The sequence below is a fragment of the Salvelinus namaycush genome, chromosome 29 (genome assembly GCF_016432855.1).
Source record: "Salvelinus namaycush isolate Seneca chromosome 29, SaNama_1.0, whole genome shotgun sequence".
Classification (NCBI taxonomy): domain Eukaryota; kingdom Metazoa; phylum Chordata; class Actinopteri; order Salmoniformes; family Salmonidae; genus Salvelinus; species Salvelinus namaycush.
Genome location: NC_052335.1, coordinates 7,389,641 through 7,408,311, shown reverse-complemented (window position 1 = coordinate 7,408,311; position 18,671 = coordinate 7,389,641). Strand labels below are relative to the sequence as shown.

Below are 18,671 nucleotides of genomic sequence, written 5' to 3'. Positions count from 1 at the left end.
TTTAGAAACACTTAAAATAAGGGCTGTGCTTCATGTAGGCGTACTCTGGTGTGACGTTTTGATAACCATTTAAATCTCTCTCGGGCAAGGTGACTTTTATCAATATATTCGGCTCTGTTTACTCTATTTCGAAAATGCTCATTGGAATCAAAGTAGGCATCATGCAAAACTACAAATCCCTGCAAGTTCTCTCTAGCTGACACCTTTGATTACAGGTACTGTGCCAATTTAAAACTCGCAAAAGACAATATATGGATTGAATAAAGTCGTAAATGGCTGTGGTTGAGTAATGTCAATGAATGTTGCCTCTAATTGTCACTGTAGCAGCCTGTGTTGTTTGCAATTGTGTTGCATCATGCAATCCGTGTTTATATGTTGCATTATTTTTGTTTACTTGTTTTCTCGATGGAACATACATGATATAAAGGAAACTTGGTATGAGATGTTATTTCATTGTTCACATTGGCATGAGTTGTGCAATGTTGTAGCCTACGGGGCTCCTCTCAAGATGTAATACCACCAACAGGTCACAAGATGTCCCAGTGCACCATGAAACCAAACCAGACACCATTATTCTAGAATTGTGTATTTATACTATCAAGCGTTCGACTAGAGCGCAGTCGACTCATGCAATATTGTTGCGCAGTTTATATGTTTTAAGGCAAAGTTCGAGTTATTTCGGATATCCTTATTATGCCTACCCATGTGGTTTTACATATCTCAGCTGTAGTATTTCAATCTCGATATTTTTTTTGCCAAACATTGCAGTAATACCGAATGCATTGGTTAACATTGTAGTCAGTTGATTGATACGAAACACTACGAGAACAAATCCTTTGGCGCGTCACGCTGCGTAAACTTGGCTACAGTAAACGGACGTTTTAGTGCGCAATGGCGACTGTAACCTCTACCAGACCTTATCATATTATCATATTCGGAGCCTCCGGTTTTACCGGGCAGTTTGTGGTGGAAGAGGTAGCCCGGAGCGCCTTCGAAGGACCAAGCGGGTCTCTGAAATGGGCCTTGGCCGGGCGCAGCAGACAGCGGCTGGAGGGAGTTTTGAACCAAGCCGCCGAGACCCTCCGTACGTGTTTGACACTAACCAGAAAAGATAAGCGAGTGCCTGTTGTCAGTAAAATTATGTTTTTTGTCAAGCATGGTTTGACTAGGCTACTACTGTATAATGATTAACAGCGGCAACGGTTTCAGTTGCCTTCAAACGACAAGGCCTATACACTTGCATTTTTTTGTAGAAGGTGCTAGTAACAAAGGTTCATTCAGTTTCTCTGCAGGGGAACCATTTTTATAGCGGTTCTTCCAATAAACCTGTGTATAACAATTTGTACGGTTCTTCATTGCACTGATAGAACCAGAGGGTTCTTCATTACACTGTAAAACATAATAATCCCGGTTTCTGGATGCAGTGAAAATATGGTAAACCTTTATGGAAAATAATTGCAGTCAGAGTGCTGTATAACTGCAGTACACGCAAATACTGCGTCCAAAATACACCGTTTTTTTTACAGCAGTAATTTTGCAGTGTAACCGTAGTTAGAGCGGAGTATAACAGCAGCTGTACACGGCAGTTATTCTGCAATTACTGCGTCCAAAATACAACAGTGGACTGCAGTTACTGCACTTTTACTGCAGTTTCAAAACGGAAATATTGTTTTGTAAGGGAATATACAAAAATATACTTCATTGTTAGAGCTGGATTAAGGTGATGTTTCTGTAAGGGACAGTATACTGCTGTATTCTGATAACTCCGAGTCACCCTCACTTGGGATTTGAACTCACAACCTCTAGTTTGCCAGCGTCAGTAGTGTGCAACTGCAGCCTGCAATTCGGGGCGTTTCTGCATGTAGGCATTCACGCTACTTCCTCAAGCATCCCATTGGTCATGTATCACATCCGGACGTGATTGGGAGTCCCATAGGGTGGCGCACAATTGGCCCAGCTTCATCCGGGTTTGACCGGAGTAGGCCGTTATTGTAAATAAGAATTTGTTCTTAACTGACTTGCCTAGTTAAATAAAGGTTTGATTAATTTATATATTAATCTCACAAGGAGCCCTGGGTTTATTTTTGTTTTGACCCTGTAGGGTAACCCAATTGGGTTCTATGTAGAACCCTCTCATGAAGAACCCTCTTGTTGCAGGATTCTGTCATCTGTCCCTATGGGGGAACCTTTTTGGGTGCCACATAGAACCCTTTGATTTGTCCCTGTTTAGAACCACATTTAGAACCCTCTCATGAAGAACCCTCTGGTTCCAGGTAAAACCAATGACAGGTCTACAGTTATACTTATAGGATACTTCAGATGCGTTTATGGCACACACTGTTAGGTACTCGCCTGTTGGTGAGTACTGGTCAGTACCATTAAGGATACATGTGCTCAAATCTAGTATAATGGTACATTTTTCTATTCAATATAAGGCACAATCATTACTGCCCTCTGAAATGTAGGTGGGGGCTGTGCTGGTGGGGGCTCATTAGCATATCTGGGGGCATGATCTAAAATATGTTGTATTTGTGCCAACTGTTAGTGCAAGTGTTGTACCAGTTTAAGTGGTTTTATTGTTATGTTGATGAAGGTTGAGCACCTCATTTGTCCACTCCAGTTCTACGATCTTTGTAAGAGCTTATGACAATCAAGAGCTGCACTGTTAAGAGGTTAATTTAATGTGCATTTACCAGTAACTTAATGGTAGTTGGCCACCAGGAATTTCATTTTTCCCCCTTCTATAATTTACTGTCTGCTTGCTGCAAGTAGTTATTGTAAAATTCAGTAACTTACTGTGACTGTGACTGATTTCTGTCGCACTCACTGACCAGATGGTGTGGCAGGACGGTCAGTTAGCTGTCAACCATGAGGTTGAGGCTGAGATCCAAGTGTGCTAACCACAAAGAATGCTTAGTAGTTGTCAACTAATGTTAATCTTGTAATCAGTATAGTTCAGTGAAAGTACAGTAAGTTACTGGCATTTAGTTGCAAGTAAGTTACTGGGTATTAAGTTACTGTGAATTTTACACTAACTTACTGACAGCTAGGTAACGCAAACTTCCAGGCAGCTAACTGCCATTAAGTTACTGTGAAATACACAGCAGTGTTTCCCCTATATTCATTCAAATTGTTGCCACTGCTGCAAAAAATATGAAGTTATTTTAGACATTTCTGTCGAGATGCGCTTTTAAATGGATAGTCATTGGCTCCATGACTGGAAGTCTATGGGAACAGCTAGCATATCATTGCGCTAAAACTAGTAACAATGCACACCCACCCCCCTGCTAACCTTGCCACCACTGGTGAAAAAAATCCTAGGGGAAACACTGCACAGTAACCTCTTAACAGTGCAGCTCTTCATTGTCACAATGATTGCAGAACTGTCAGTGTTACAGTAAAATAGGTGCTCAACTTTTAACCTTTAACCACCAACCACTTAAACTGGTACAAAATTCAGTAACTTGCTGTTTACAGTACTTTCACTGCAACCAGTAGCCTCTAGTGTACTGTAAAATTACAGGAACCTTTTAACAATCTAGCATTTCATGGCATAAAGCAAAACATGGAGGAGAGGGAAAGAACAGGATGGTTCTTCACAGCCATCACAGCAGTAAAGAACCCTTCATGAGCAGTAAAGAACCCTACCTGAAAAATGGTTACACATATCACCCTCACCGCTGACAAAGAACCCCTCAAGAACCTTTTTTGTTGTTGTTGTATGCGCACGCAGTGTCCGTTGTCCTCTACGGGTGAACAACAACACTGCTGAACTTGACCGGTAAACAGGTGTCTTAATATTTCACTGGGTACACAGGGATACTGCTGTTTAATCTTAGTTGATATTGATCCCACTGGCTTGTGACTTGCTTAATAATGGTCACCCATGCAAATTGGTCTAATAATGCAAATCTTTCCAAACAATGTGATCAGTGATTCAGAGGGGTTGGGTTAAATGCGGAAGACACATTTCAGTTGAGTACATTCAGTTGTACAACGGACTAGGTATTCCCCTTTCCCTTTTCTAAATGCCTATTTCAATATTGTATTAAGCTATGATTTACTGTAGATGTGTGAGTTTTAACCAATGCATGCGTTCAGTAGAACTTTGCTCTCTGTTTCCAGGTCAGCCGGAGTTAAGGACTCAAGTTGAAATCATTGTGGCTGATGTTTCCGAAGCAGATTCATTGGCCATCATGTGCCAACAAGGACTGGTTGTTCTCAACTGTGTGGGGCCAGTAAGTCTACAGTAATAATGACTGTTCTTGTTATTGATACCTGGGATGAGGGCTGGCCTTTTGGGGTGTCATTGGTCCAGACTCCCAAGTTACTCTTGTCCCCAATGATAATTGGAAAGCTTGTTAGGAGTATGCTGCCTGTGTAGCTGTGGCCACGGTACTGCTGTACAGTACAGTCGACTCAGCTTTATCAGTGCGTATGGAACGTAATAACATGGGGTCACTTGCAAAGGTATGGCAATTTGATAGGGAGATGATACTTTTGATAAAGGGTTGACGACACGCATTCACACACACACACACCTATACCTCCATTAACACCCAAATCATATTGAGTCCTTTTTCTTGTCTCCCTAGTACAGGTTCTATGGTGAGCCAGTGGTTAAGGCCTGCATAGAGAATGGAGCCCACTGCATAGACATCTGTGGAGAACCTCAGGTAGTGTGCTCTGTCATTACACAACACCATCATATTAAATGTCTGTCTTTATGGCTCAATTCAGTGCCTTCACTAGCCTCTACCTCCAACCTAGTTTTATTACTGTCTATTACTGTCTTTACAGAGACAACGATGGTAGGATGCATTTGCATTTTAGGAGCTTTATGCTCATATCATCCTTATTGCCAACATAGTCTGGTGGAAAGCAGTGCATGCCTTTTGGGGTGCACCCCATGTCTCTCTGCTAGGTGTTTTTACAGTGGTCTTGTATTGTGGTCCGTAGTTCCTGGAGAGGATGCAACTGGAGTACCACAGCAGAGCGATGGACAGTGGAGTGTATGTGATTGGCAGCTGTGGCTTTGACTCCATACCAGCTGACATGGGTATCCTGTACACAAAGAACCAGTTTAAAGGTAGAGAGATACACTGTTAATTGGGTTTGTGAATGTTTTAAAAAATATATGTTTTATTATAGAGAACAGCACTTGTTTGTGATGGCAGCCATCTGTGAAGAAGATACAGTTCTCATACTTATTTTTGCCCTTGACATTGTATCTGCAGGCTCTTTCTGCTTTACTGGTGTTTTTCCTGTTATCAATGATGAATTACGGAACCATTTTGGCAAAGAAGATGTTTGTGTTTTTAGCTGAATTCCAAACGCGATGATACAGCTACAGTACACAATTAACTCACTGCATTAGTACCCTTGTTGCTTTTCCAATGAGGTTTCTATCTGTGTGCTTGTCCAGTCTGTCCTTGATTAAAGGATATATAATAACACTGTGTCATATCTGTTAACAGGGACACTGACAGCTGTGGAGAGCTTCCTGACTATACACACTGGTCCTGAGGTAGACAGCTCTATCACTTCCGGTTTTTCTACATGCATTATGGGAAATGTAGTCATACAAGTGATCTAATGTTGATGATTCCAAGGTCCACACCATTATTTTGTTTAGATCCAGCTATATGCTTTAATCGTGAATGAATAGGAACTATAGGCACCATCTAATTTCATCATTTCGTTAGACACAACAAATGGCATGGGACGTGGACTAGTAAACCACTTTTGAGGTCTGAAAATGGGGAATTCTGGGGAATTCTGATCGACTTTAATTTTGGAGTGAACCATTCCTTTAATAGTTTGTTTGTTGTGATGGTGACTTGGCTTAAGCTTTGGGATATTCCTTCCCTGTAGGGAGGCTGTGCCCACGACGGCACATGGCAGTCCGCCATCTACGGCTTTGCAGACAGCGGCTCCCTGAGGAAGCTGAGGAAGAAATTTGGCCACCAACCTCTCCCAGTTGTAGGTGCAAAGGTCAAGAAGAGGTATTGGCAGATGTCTAATGTACAGACAGTCTGTGTTCACTCATTCCATTCAAAGTCATTGCATTTGATTGGTATGGCACAGTTGGTGCTTGGCAATGCTGAAGTGGATTTAGAGGACTTGTCTATCAATATAGATTAAATGAGTTGATGGCGTCTGTCTATGCTGAATTCTGTGGGATGCTGATGGTGAAAATTTGAGAGTGTATTTGGAAGTAAACTGACTTGTATGTATGTGTGTGTGTGGTATGTGTTTGTGTATTCCTCAGGGGTAGCCTGTTCTTCAGTAAGGAGATTGACCAGTATGCCATACCCTTCATGGGCTCAGACCCATCAGTAGTCAGGAGATCCCAGCGCTTCCTGTATGAGGGCCATCAGGAGTTACCAGTAAGATCTAACACAACCCCCCACCTCTATTTCCTGACTGGCTGCCTGCGTTCAGTCACTCAACGATGCTACATTGTGGTCCTGCTGATGCGTAGAGGTTTGGCATGGCAAGAGAACGATCAGTTGGCTAAAGCAGAAACAGACTGGTATCCAGGCTACCCCTCCTTTCCCCAGTATTTTATCCATCACGGCTAGCCTAAACAACCTGCTCAATACCGAGACCGCTGTCAAACCCCATCTACTGCCACGTACAATACCCAGAGGGGTACATGGTCGTCTGTAGCTCAGTTGGTAGAGCATGGCACATGCAGCGCCTCAATAGTAGGTTCGATTCCTGGGACACCCGTATGTGTTTTGTATGCACGTATGACGGTAAGTCGCTTTGGATAAAAGCGTCTGCAAAATTACGTTATTATTCTGTCATTTTCCATAGTCTACCTCAGTATCTACGTGTCTCCCCCCTTCCTTGCTTTCACAACCCCTAATTAGGTCAAGCAACTCTGGCTGTCAAAATTGTATTCCATTTACGAGCTTCCTATGAAACTATATAATGAAGCCTCATTTACTCACAAACATCCAATGTGGAGAGAGAGAGATTGTAAAGAACCCCTGTTTTTCTTCCTTGTGGAGAGAGAGAGATTGTAAAGAACCCCTGTTTTTCTTCCTTGTGGAGAGAGAGAGATTGTAAAGAACCCCTGTTTTTCTTCCTTGTGGAGAGAGAGAGATTGTAAAGAACCCCTGTTTTTCTTCATATGGAGAGAGATAAATGATAATGAGTCATACAGCAGCTCCAAGTGATTCATCATCTTGCTCTCCTCATTATCTCTGTGGGGTGTCTCAACACTGCTCCTGGCCAATATAGTGCACTAGGGATTATAGTGCCTGTGATGTGCCCTTTCTTTAGCCTGTGCCCTTTCTTTAGCCTTTCCATGGCATGGGGGAGTACTATTTAGAAGTAGGGACATCAGTAGCTTACAGGAGCATGCAGGAGTTAAAAGTTATTTATCGAGTTCCCTTCTCTTTCTACTTCTCTCCTTCTTTCTCTCTCCCCTTCTTTCTTTCCCCCTCCCTCTCTCCCTCTTCAGGTCCAGTACTCTGCGTATGTAGGGGTCGGTGGCGTCTGGTCGTTGATAAAGATGTTCTGTGGTGGCCTGCTCTTCTGGTTCCTAGGGAAGTTCGGCCTGGGAAGGAAGCTCCTAATTACGGTGTGTGTCCAAAATGGCACCCTATTGTCTATATAGTTCACTACTTTTGACCAGAGCCCAAGACCATATTCCCCATATCGTGCACTACTTTTGACCCGGGCCCATACAGTGTATTTCTCCACATTAGATGTCTGTGGAAATTATATTAACCAAGTAGTTTGGTTACCAATCTTGTGAAAATAGTCAGTCACAGTTGGTTGGCTTAATTAAGGGTAGAAAAGACACAAACGAATGGTCTCCTCTTCTTTTAACTGTGAGCCCCTCGTTCAGTTAACCTGCATGACTGTCAGATCTGTGTGAATATAACATACAGTTACTGTACTGTACAGCAATAACAAGAAGAAATGACCTGTGTTGGAGATGGGAGGTAATCAGCTCATTTTTCCGGTGAATTGGTTGATGTTTCTGCTCCTTAGTTCCCAGAGTTCTTCTCCTTTGGCGTGTTCACCAAGGCTGGACCCAGCAGGAAGCAGGTACTGTAGTGGACTCAGGCCCGATGGAAACAGTACATGAATGGCCCAGTCATAGCCATGTGTCTAGTGAGAAGAACCTCCATAAACATTTCATGCTTAAGTCAAGTTTTGGATGCAGGCATTGTAGAATGTTGATAACATCACTATATATGTATAAAAACTAAATTAAAAGCACTGTATTTATTTGATCAGTTTATGGAAGTGGAGGTTAGCGTTCATAACTTGAAGCGCTAAGACTCCTCTCCTCTCCCAGATGGACGGAACATCTTTCAGTCTGACATTTTTCGGGGAGGGTTATGCTGAGGGGCTGGACCCGTCTCAGGGAAGACCCAACGCTAGGATCTGTACCCAGATACACGGAGCAGGTAATACATTATCTCTGATTGTAGCCTTGTTTTTGGTTTAGTTGTAATGCAGGTCAGGGTCATGTCTATTCATGCTCTGTCCAATGTCCACACAGTGCTTATTATTTTCTTCGTCTTGATTATCATTGGTCTACTATAGTTTTTGTTGATAAACTATGTTGACTTTCATTGGTCCACAGAGCCTGGCTATGTAGCCACACCTGTTGCTATGGTACAGGCAGCTATCACTCTGCTGAATGAACCACAATTCCTTCCTATAAAGTGAGTCAGGTGCCTCTGTCTCTCGATTTCTGTCTCTCGTGAATATTTTATAGTTCTACAAGGAATGAAGTCTGACACACTGGTACATCAAATATGCAGCTATTATTACAATGTAACAGTACATATATATATATATTGTAATATATGCATGTACAGGACCTAGAAGTAAACACTATGTTGTGATTGACAGGGGAGGAGTGTACAGTCCAGGAGCTGCATTTGCCAGGACAACTCTCATTGACCGCCTCAACAGACATGGCCTGGTGTTCTCGGTGAAGAGATTCTGACGAGAGGGTCTGAGAAAAAGGACTCCTGTCTGTGCCCAATCCCAAATCCAACCCCTAGGACATGTTTGGCTGCTAAATTCTGGTGTATTTCGTGCATCTGGGTGGCGGTGGTATTTCTATTATATCTGAGAGGTTTTGATTTGGACTGTTTTTTGTTAGCAATATAGAAATTGGTAATATCTTCACTTTGCCCTCTGGTGGGCTAGGTATTATATTCACCATATTGCTTATACCCATCCAATCCTTTCAGATCTACATGAAGTGCCATGGCATACAGGTGAATAGGGTGAGCGATACTCTAACCCTCTGTCACCCCCTACCCTAGTCCCACCAGCTCTGTGTATCGATTGCTTAACCCAATGACTGCTGTGGTCTATGTTAGAGGAAATACTGGATGTCAATATTAGGCCAAATGGACAAACCTCATCCCCTTAAAGCTGTATCTGTCTCCCCTTAAAGCCATACATGATCAGCCTTTTTATCAGGCTAAGGATACAGGCATTCAGACAGCCGGCCACATTGTTACCGTTCTAGTCTGAAGTCTGTGTCTCTCTCGTGGCCCGTTTGAACTGTCCTTTTATGGCTTCAGAATTTTGGTCATGCAGAGGTGTCACTCGGTGGGTTTCAAATCAATTGTCCGTAATACAAGTGACTTATTAGTATTGTTAATGTGTATGTGAGTGTCCTTGACCCAGATTACAGCTCTCCACAATAGGATGTAGTGGAGGACTAGTTTAAGGGCTGTTGTGTGTTCTCATAGCCAAGAAAGGACTGTGGCCTATAGGTCTTTATTCTGTGTTTTAACTCACATTTTAACACACATATTTTGCCACAGTGTGTGTGTGCGTGCGTGTGCTTGCCACATGGCTTTTAATCAGACTAGTCCAAGGGCATTATAAGAAAGACTTATAAAGATATTTCCGAATAATACCAGTGTTTTATAAACGTGGTGATATTCAGTTTTTTTGTTCTATAAAAAATAACAAGCAAGCATTACATACTGCTCTGTACAAGTATAAACACACACATATGGTAACCTGAAAATGTAACAACAAATATCGCCTCAGACTGCGCGACCTAAATAATGTTTATAAGCTAAAGAAAATGGTTTCAAATGCGGTCTACCAATGCCCATCAGCACATTCAGGACCCAACCTCCCCACTAGGTGGCGATGTTTCTCTAATTACACATTCCCTTCCCACTTCCCAAAAATGTACATGCCACTAACTAGATGAGCTGTCAGTTAAGGTAATCCGCCTGTGAGAGGAGACATGGGATGGTACAATGTTGAACCGTAATTAAAAGTCCATGTATACACTTTTAGCCAGAATGGATGGGGAAGGAGGGGGATGGCCGGGTTTATCATGGGTAACAGATGTGGGTACGTGAATGAGGAGGGTCAAGGTTGGAAGGACCTGGGAGGCATTGTCTGTAGACTGTGACTCAACCTCCTTTCTCTTCCCTCCTTAGCCTCCCTTCCCTCTTCAGCTCTGTCTCTACCCTTCCTCCACCACTGTCGCAACAACTCTGAGAGAGAGCAGTGTCCTAGTTCTACTGTAGTTATACAGAGGGAAATAGACAGGTTTGTTCAATCATAAAACTGTGGGAGAGTAATTGTTAAGTAGCGTGGTTAAGTACAGGGTGTATAGCATAGCTATACGTGTAGCTGAGAAAACGAACAAGGAAAGGGAGAAAGAGAGCAAGACAGGAGAATGCAGTGGTTTGTTTCCCTATGCACATAGGCTACAGGAGCCCCATCCCTCTTCCCTGCGCTCCTCTTCCCTGCCCTCCTCTCCCCTGCCCTCCTCTCCCGCCATCGTGGGTGTGCTGTTATTCATGCCATCTCCCTCACCTTGACCAGCTCATCCCTTCTATCTGCCTCTACTTTCCCCTCATCTCTTCATCCCCCTCTTCGATCTCTCTCCTTTCTACTCCACACTCCTCTCCTGCTGTCTTGTCTCCTCTTTACTTCTCCTTTGCTCTCTCCCACTCTCTCCATCTCCACTCTTATCCTCCCCTCTTCTGACTGATGCCTTCCTCAGTCCAGCAAACAGCCTCCACCCTACCAGTTAGGCATGATGTTTAGAGTGGGCTGCAGAGCAAAACACCTATCGGGCGCTTCCAGCCCCGCATTCACTCTCTCTATTTAATTCTCTCTCTCCCTTTCTCTCTTGTTTTTTCTGTTCTTCCTTTCTTTCTCCTCTGACTTTGTTTACCTTATCTCTCTTCCCCCCATCTATTTCTTTCTTTCATCCTCTTGCTGTCTCTCTCTGTCCTCTCTCTCAGTGGTGACCCGTCATTCAGGGCAGGTGGGGCCTGTTTTGCATGTTATTTTGGCATTAATACATGTCACATATCAGTTAGAAAACGATGTAAAAAATAAATGATTGAGTTAATAAAGACGCATACGAACATGGTCTCCTTTTTGCTTTCTTGAGTAAGGCAGCTCCAAAATGCCTGTGTTTCAGCATAGCTCAGTGCTTTCTGTGGTTGAGGGGCAGCCAGTGGAAAATACGGAGCATAGGGGTTGGTCTTCTTCTCTAGTTGCGCCATGATTGGCTCAGTGTTCTGTCCCTGTCAGGTTGTGCGCTACTGGTAAGAAGTCAGTTGCAGGAGAGCGGAGAGTTGTGATCAGGCGCACACTTTAATTGGCAGAAGTAACAACAGACGGACACAACTGCGTCAAAAACCTCCAGCCAAATGCAAAAGTGCAAAGCGCGACAACAGTCACAATAATGCATAAATTAAACAACTAAACACACTCGGGTACAACACGGTACCCGGGGAAAAACCAGCCTGGCGCGTAACATGTAACAAAACAATTCCACTCAAAGACATGCGGGAAACAGAGGGAATATATATGTAGTGTGATTAGGGAATGTAAACCAGGTGTGCGGGGAAACAAGACAAAACAAATGGAACAATGACAAGTGGAGTGGCGATGGCTAGAAGACCGGTGACTTCGACCGCCGAACGCCGCCCGAACAAGGAGAGGAGCCGACTTCGGCGGAAGTCGTGACAGTCACTCATGGGGACACTACATCACCGCAAAATCTACAGGGAAAGCTAGAAAGCTCAAGCCACCTTGGGTGCTGCCATAGATTTACATTAGAAGTGCACATCCAAGAAGGCTCAAGGTCATTGGCCACAGATAAAATGACGTTAAATCACGTTATATCTACCGTAGCTTTGATTGGACTCAACATCATACTTTCAAAATCTTAGCTAGCAAACTAGACACGCAGTCATCATTAATCATGTCGACAATCTACTGGCAAATCCTTTTCATATGAAGAGAAATTATAGATAAAACGTATTGTTGCTCATCAGCCATTGGACATAAACATTACAAAACAAGTTGGAAATCGCAGATTCAACAATGAGTGTTTTGGAAGGAATCAGTGGCTAACTGCAAGTGTTGGAAAGCAATCACTATTTCGCTTCCCCTGTATGCTATGCAGCGTTCAAAACAACTGGAAATTCAGAACTGGAAAATCTCAGAGTTCAAGACAGCTGGGACTAAGGGAAAAAACGAGCTCCAACTGGAAAAATACGTTTTGAACAGTCATCCAAGTCGGGAACTCAGGCCTTTTTCTAGAACTCCGACCTGAAGATCACTGACGTCATGATTCAACCTTGTTTTTTTCCAAGTTCCCAGTTGTCTTGAAAGCACCATAAATCCATAGAATGCCAGACTTTGATGACAAAGTTTTATGACAAAATTTTCCCACAAGAAGGACCGCCTCGGCCTTCTGAGTGGTGCAGTCGTCGAATGCACTGCATCGCAGTTGCTAGCTGTGACACTAGAGATCCTGGTTTGAGTCCAGGATCTATCACAGCCGGCCGTGACCGGGAGACCCATGGGGCGGCGCACAATTGCCCAGCGTCGTCCGGGTTAGGGGAGGGTTTGGCCGGCAGGGATGTCCTTGTCCCATCGCTCTCTAGCGACTCCTGTGGCGGGCCTGGCGCATGCACGCAGACACAGTCGCCAGGTGTATGGTGTTTCCTCCGACACATTGGTGTGGCTGGCTTCTGGGTTAAGCGGGCATTGTGTCAAGAAGTAGTGCGGCTTGGTTGGGCCGTGTTTCGGCGGACGCATGGCTCTCGACCTTCACTGTCCGTACGGGAGTTGCAGCGATGAGACAAGACTGTAACTACCAATTGGATAGCACGAAATTGGGGAGAAAAAGGCGTTAAAGTAAAAAAATCTAATACAAGAAGGACCGCCTCGCCACCTTCTTGTTCGAGTGAGCACAGCACAATGGTGAGTCCAAAAATGTCTTCTATGCTGCTGCATAAATTATGTAATATGACAGGGAGATATGTATACTGTAGCTAAGAAAGTAGTACTAAGTGTATGTTGTGTAGTAAGCTGTTAGTAGCCCATGTGCCTCACCCTAATAATTTGGTCCCTTTCACCCATATAACTTTGCCTTCTGTTCTGACTTGGTGGTGCACATAGCCTGTTTTAGAGAAATGTCATCATTGAATATTGGAAGAGCTTTCATTGTCTGCTTATATGCCCTCATATTTATCCTACGGTTCTGACTTGGTGTACAGGGAGAATACTGTAAGAACAGCCAATGTTCTTAATTCTGTCGCTGTCAACACCATAGTGCCCTCAAAGCTCATCAATAAGCTAAGGACCCTGGGACTAAACATCTCCCTCTGCAACTGGATCCTGGACTTCCTGACGGGCCGCCGCCAGGTGGTAAGGGTAGGTAACAACACATCCGCCACGCTGATCCTCAACACAGGGGCCCCTCAGTGGTGCGTGCTCAGTCCCCTCCTGTATTCCCCGTTCACTCATGACTGCACGGCCGGGCACGACTCCAACACATTTAAGTCACATTTAAGTCATTTAGCAGACGCTCTTATCCAGAGCGACTTACAAATTGGTGCATTCACCTTATGATATCCAGTGGAACAGCCACTTTACAATAGTGCATCTATTGGGGGGGGGGGGGGGGGGGGTTAGAAGGATTACTTTATCCTATCCTAGGTATTCCTTAAAGAGGTGGGGTTTCAGGTGTCTCCGGAAGGTGGTGATTGACTCCGCTGACCTGGCGTCGTGAGGGAGTTTGTTCCACCATTGGGGTGCCAGAGCAGCGAACAGTTTTGACTGGGCTGAGCGGGAACTGTACTTCCTCAGAGGTAGGGAGGCGAGCAGGCCAGAGGTGGATGAACGCAGTGCCCTTGTTTGGGTGTAGGGCCTGATCAGAGCCTGAAGGTACGGAGGTGCCGTTCCCCTCACAGCTCCGTAGGCAAGCACCATGGTCTTGTAGCGGATGCGAGCTTCAACTGGAAGCCAGTGGAGAGAGCGGAGGAGCGGGGTGACGTGAGAGAACTTGGGAAGGTTGAACACCAGACGGGCTGCGGCGTTCTGGATGAGTTGTAGGGGTTTAATGGCACAGGCAGGGAGCCCAGCCAACAGCGAGTTGCAGTAATCCAGACGGGAGATGACAAGTGCCTGGATTAGGACCTGCGCCGCTTCCTGTGTGAGGCAGGGTCGTACTCTGCGAATGTTGTAGAGCATGAACCTACAGGAACGGGCCACCGCCTTGATGTTAGTTGAGAACGACAGGGTGTTGTCCAGGATCACGCCAAGGTTCTTAGCGCTCTGGGAGGAGGACACAATGGAGTTGTCAACCGTGATGGCGAGATCATGGAACGGGCAGTCCTTCCCCGGGAGGAAGAGCAGCTCCGTCTTGCCGAGGTTCAGCTTGAGGTGGTGATCCGTCATCCACACTGATATGTCTGCCAGACATGCAGAGATGCGATTCGCCACCTGGTTATCAGAAGGGGGAAAGGAGAAGATTAATTGTGTGTCGTCTGCATAGCAATGATAGGAGAGACCATGTGAGGTTATGACAGAGCCAAGTGACTTGGTGTATAGCGAGAATAGGAGAGGGCCTAGAACAGAGCCCTGGGGGACACCAGTGGTGAGAGCACGTGGTGCGGAGACAGATTCTCGCCACGCCACCTGGTAGGAGCGACCTGTCAGGTAGGACGCAATCCAAGCGTGGGCCGCGCCGGAGATGCCCAACTCGGAGAGGGTGGAGAGGAGGATCTGATGGTTCACAGTATCAAAGGCAGCCGATAGGTCTAGAAGGATGAGAGCAGAGGAGAGAGAGTTAGCTTTAGCAGTGCGGAGCGCCTCCGTGACACAGAGAAGAGCAGTCTCAGTTGAATGACTAGTCTTGAAACCTGACTGATTTGGATCAAGAAGGTCATTCTGAGAGAGATAGCAGGAGAGCTGGCCAAGGACGGCACGTTCAAGAGTTTTGGAGAGAAAAGAAAGAAGGGATACTGGTCTGTAGTTGTTGACATCGGAGGGATCGAGTGTAGGTTTTTTCAGAAGGGGTGCAACTCTCGCTCTCTTGAAGACGGAAGGGACGTAGCCAGCGGTCAAGGATGAGTTGATGAGCGAGGTGAGGTAAGGGAGAAGGTCTCCGGAAATGGTCTGGAGAAGAGAGGAGGGGATAGAGTCAAGCGGGCAGGTTGTTGGGCGGTCGGCCGTCACGACGCGAGATTTCATCTGGGGAGAGAGGGGAGAAAGAGGTCAAAGCACAGGGTAGGGCAGTGTGAGCAGAACCAGCGGTGTCGTTTGACTTAGCAAACGAGGATCGGATGTCGTCGACCTTCTTTTCAAAATGGTTGACGAAGTCATCCGCAGAGAGGGAGGAGGGGGAGGAGGATTCAGGAGGGAGGAGAAGGTGGCAAAGAGCTTCCTAGGGTTAGAGGCAGATGCTTGGAATTTAGAGTGGTAGAAAGTGGCTTTAGCAGCAGAGACAGAAGAGGAAAATGTAGAGAGGAGGGAGTGAAAGGATGCCAGGTCCGCATGGAGGCGAGTTCTCCTCCATTTCCGCTCGGCTGCCCGGAGCCCTGTTCTGTGAGTTCGCAATGAGTCGTCGAGCCACGGAGCAGGAGGGGAGGACCGAGCCGGCCTGGAGGATAGGGGACATAAAGAGTCAAAGGATGCAGAAAGGGAGGAGAGGAGGGTTGAGGAGGCAGAATCAGGAGATAGGTTGGAGAAGGTTTGAGCAGAGGGAAGAGATGATAGGATGGAAGAGGAGAGAGTAGCGGGGGAGAGAGAGCGAAGGTTGGGACGGCGCGATACCATCCGAGTAGGGGCAGAGTGGGAAGTGTTGGATGAGAGCGAGAGGGAAAAGGATACAAGGTAGTGGTCGGAGACTTGGAGGGGAGTTGCAATGAGATTAGTGGAAGAACAGCATCTAGTAAAGATGAGGTCAAGCGTATTGCCTGCCTTGTGAGTAGGGGGGGAAGGTGAGAGGGTGAGGTCAAAAGAGGAGAGGAGTGGAAAGAAGGAGGCAGAGAGGAATGAGTCAAAGGTAGACGTGGGGAGGTTAAAGTCACCCAGAACTGTGAGAGGTGAGCCATCCTCAGGGAAGGAACTTATCAAGGCGTCAAGCTCATTGATGAACTCTCCAAGGGAACCTGGAGGGCGATAAATGATAAGGATGTTAAGCTTGAAAGGGCTGGTAACTGTGACAGCATGGAATTCAAAGGAGGCGATAGACAGATGGGTCAGGGGAGAAAGAGAGAATGTCCACTTGGGAGAGATGAGGATCCCAGTGCCACCACCCCGCTGACCAGAAGCTCTCGGGGTGTGCGAGAACACGTGGGCAGACGAGGAGAGAGCAGTAGGAGTAGCAGTGTAATCTGTGGTAATCCATGTTTCCGTCAGTGCCAAGAAGTCAAGGGACTGGAGGGAAGCATAGGCTGGGATGAACTCTGCCTTGTTGGCCGCAGATCGGCAGTTCCAGAGGCTGCCGGAGACCTGGAACTCCACGTGGGTCGTGCGCGCTGGGACCACCAGGTTAGGGTGGCAGCGGCCACGCGGTGTGAAGCGTTTGTATGGTCTGTGCAGAGAGGAGAGAACAGGGATAGACAGACACATAGTTGACAGGCTACAGAAGAGGCTACGCTAATGCAAAGGAGATTGGAATGACAAGTGGACTACACATCTCGAATGTTCAGAAAGTTAAGCTTACGTTGCAAAAATCTTATTGACTAAAATGATTAAAATGATGCAGTACTGCTGGCTGGTGAAGTAGGCTAGCTAGCAGTGGCTGCGTTGTTGACTTTGTTTGAAAGTGTTGCTGGCTAGGTAGCCTCGATAACTGGCTAGGTAACCTCGATAACTGGCTAGATAATTACTCTAAACTACACAATTATCTTAGATACAAGGACAGCAAAGACAACTATGTAGCTAGCTAACACTACACTAATCAAATCGTTCCGTTGTAGTGTTTCGGTAGAAGTTGGCTAGCTGGCTAGCTAGCAGTGTTGACAACGTTAGGACGGCGAAAATAGCTGGCTAGCTGACTTTGTTTGAAAGTGGAGCTGGCTAGGTAACCTCGATAACTGGCTAGATAATTACTCTAAACTACACAATTATCTTAGATACAAAGACAGCAAAGACAACTATGTAGCTAGCTAACACTACACTAATCAAATCGTTCCGTTGTAATGTTTCGGTAGAAGTTGGCTAGCTGGCTAGCTAGCAGTGTTGACAACACCATCATTAAATTTGCTGATGACACAACAGTGGTAGGCCTGATCACCGACAACAACAAGACAGCATATATGGAGGAGGTCAGAGACCTGGCTGTGTGGTGCTAGGACAACAACCTCTCCCTCAACGTGATCAAGACAAAGGAGATGATTGTGGACTACAGGAAAAAGAGGACCGAGCACGCCCCCATTCTCATCGACGGGGCTGCAGTGGAGCAGGTTGAGTTCCTTGGTGTCCATATCACCAACAAACTAACATGGTCCAAGCACACCAAGACAGCCGTGAAGAGGGCATGACAAAACTTATTCCCCCTTAGGAGACTGAAAAGATTTGTCATGGGTCCTCAGATCCTCAAAAGGTTCTACAGCTACACCATTGAGAGCATCCTGACTGGTTGCATCACTGCCTGGTATGGCAACTGCTCGGCCTCCGACTTCAAGGAACTACAGAAGGTAGTGTGAACCGCCCAGTACATCACTGGGGCCAAGCTGGAGGAAGGCCCTAAAAATTGTCAAAGTCTCCAGCCACCCTAGTCATAGACTGTTCTCTCTGCTACCGCACGGCAAGCAGTACTGGAGCGCCAAGTCTAGGTCCAAGAGTTTTCAAAACAGTTTCTACCCCCAAGCCATAAGACTCCTGAACACCTAATCAAATGGCTACACAGACTATTTGCATTGTCCCCCCTCCCTCTTTTACACCACTGCTACTCTCTGTTGTTATCATCTAGATTTTCCCATGATGTCAAGCAAAGAGGCACTGAGTTGAAGGTAGGCCTTGAAATACATCCACAGGTACACCTTAAATGGACGCATATGATGTCAATTAGCCGATCAGAAGCTTCTAAAGCCATGACATCATTTTCTGGAATTTTCCAAGCTGTTTAAAGGCACAGTCAACTTAGTGTATGTAAACTTCTGACCCACTGGAATTGTGATACAGTGAATTATAAGTGAATTAATCTGTCTGTAAACAATTGTGGGAAAAATTAAGTGTGTCATGCACAAAGTAGATGTCCTAACTGACTTGCCAAAACTATAGTTTGTTAACAAGAAATTTGTGGAGTGGTTGAAAAACGAGTTTTAAGGACTCCAACCTAAGTGTATGTTAACTTCCGACTTCAACTGTACCTCTCCATGGTTGCAGAATCTTAT

General features: G+C 45.5%; 1 protein-coding gene across 1 annotated transcript; it reads left to right on the top strand.

Moving 5' to 3' along the window:
* The first annotated feature begins 593 nt into the window (after positions 1 to 593).
* On the top strand, positions 594 to 11,393 carry LOC120024059 (saccharopine dehydrogenase-like oxidoreductase). Its single transcript, XM_038968166.1, has 12 exons — positions 594 to 1,084; positions 4,126 to 4,238; positions 4,596 to 4,676; positions 4,960 to 5,089; positions 5,478 to 5,527; positions 5,875 to 6,005; positions 6,272 to 6,389; positions 7,475 to 7,594; positions 8,011 to 8,067; positions 8,321 to 8,432; positions 8,612 to 8,693; positions 8,884 to 11,393. Exons 1-12 carry the CDS (start codon positions 892 to 894, stop codon positions 8,978 to 8,980), a joined length of 1,284 nt encoding a protein of 427 aa, XP_038824094.1. The 5' UTR covers positions 594 to 891; the 3' UTR covers positions 8,981 to 11,393.
* Positions 11,394 to 18,671: the final 7,278 nt, after the last annotated feature.

What these genes read in the sequence shown, in the direction of transcription:
- LOC120024059 (XM_038968166.1), top strand. Translation starts at nt 892, where the DNA reads ATGGCGACTGTAACCTCTACCAGACCTTATCATATTATCATATTCGGA. An exon ending in AGGGCCATCAGGAGTTACCA is followed by an intron (nt 6,390 to 7,474) that starts GTAAGATCTAAC and finishes CTCCCTCTTCAG; the next exon opens with GTCCAGTACTCTGCGTATGT. An exon ending in CTGGACCCAGCAGGAAGCAG is followed by an intron (nt 8,068 to 8,320) that starts GTACTGTAGTGG and finishes CTCCTCTCCCAG; the next exon opens with ATGGACGGAACATCTTTCAG.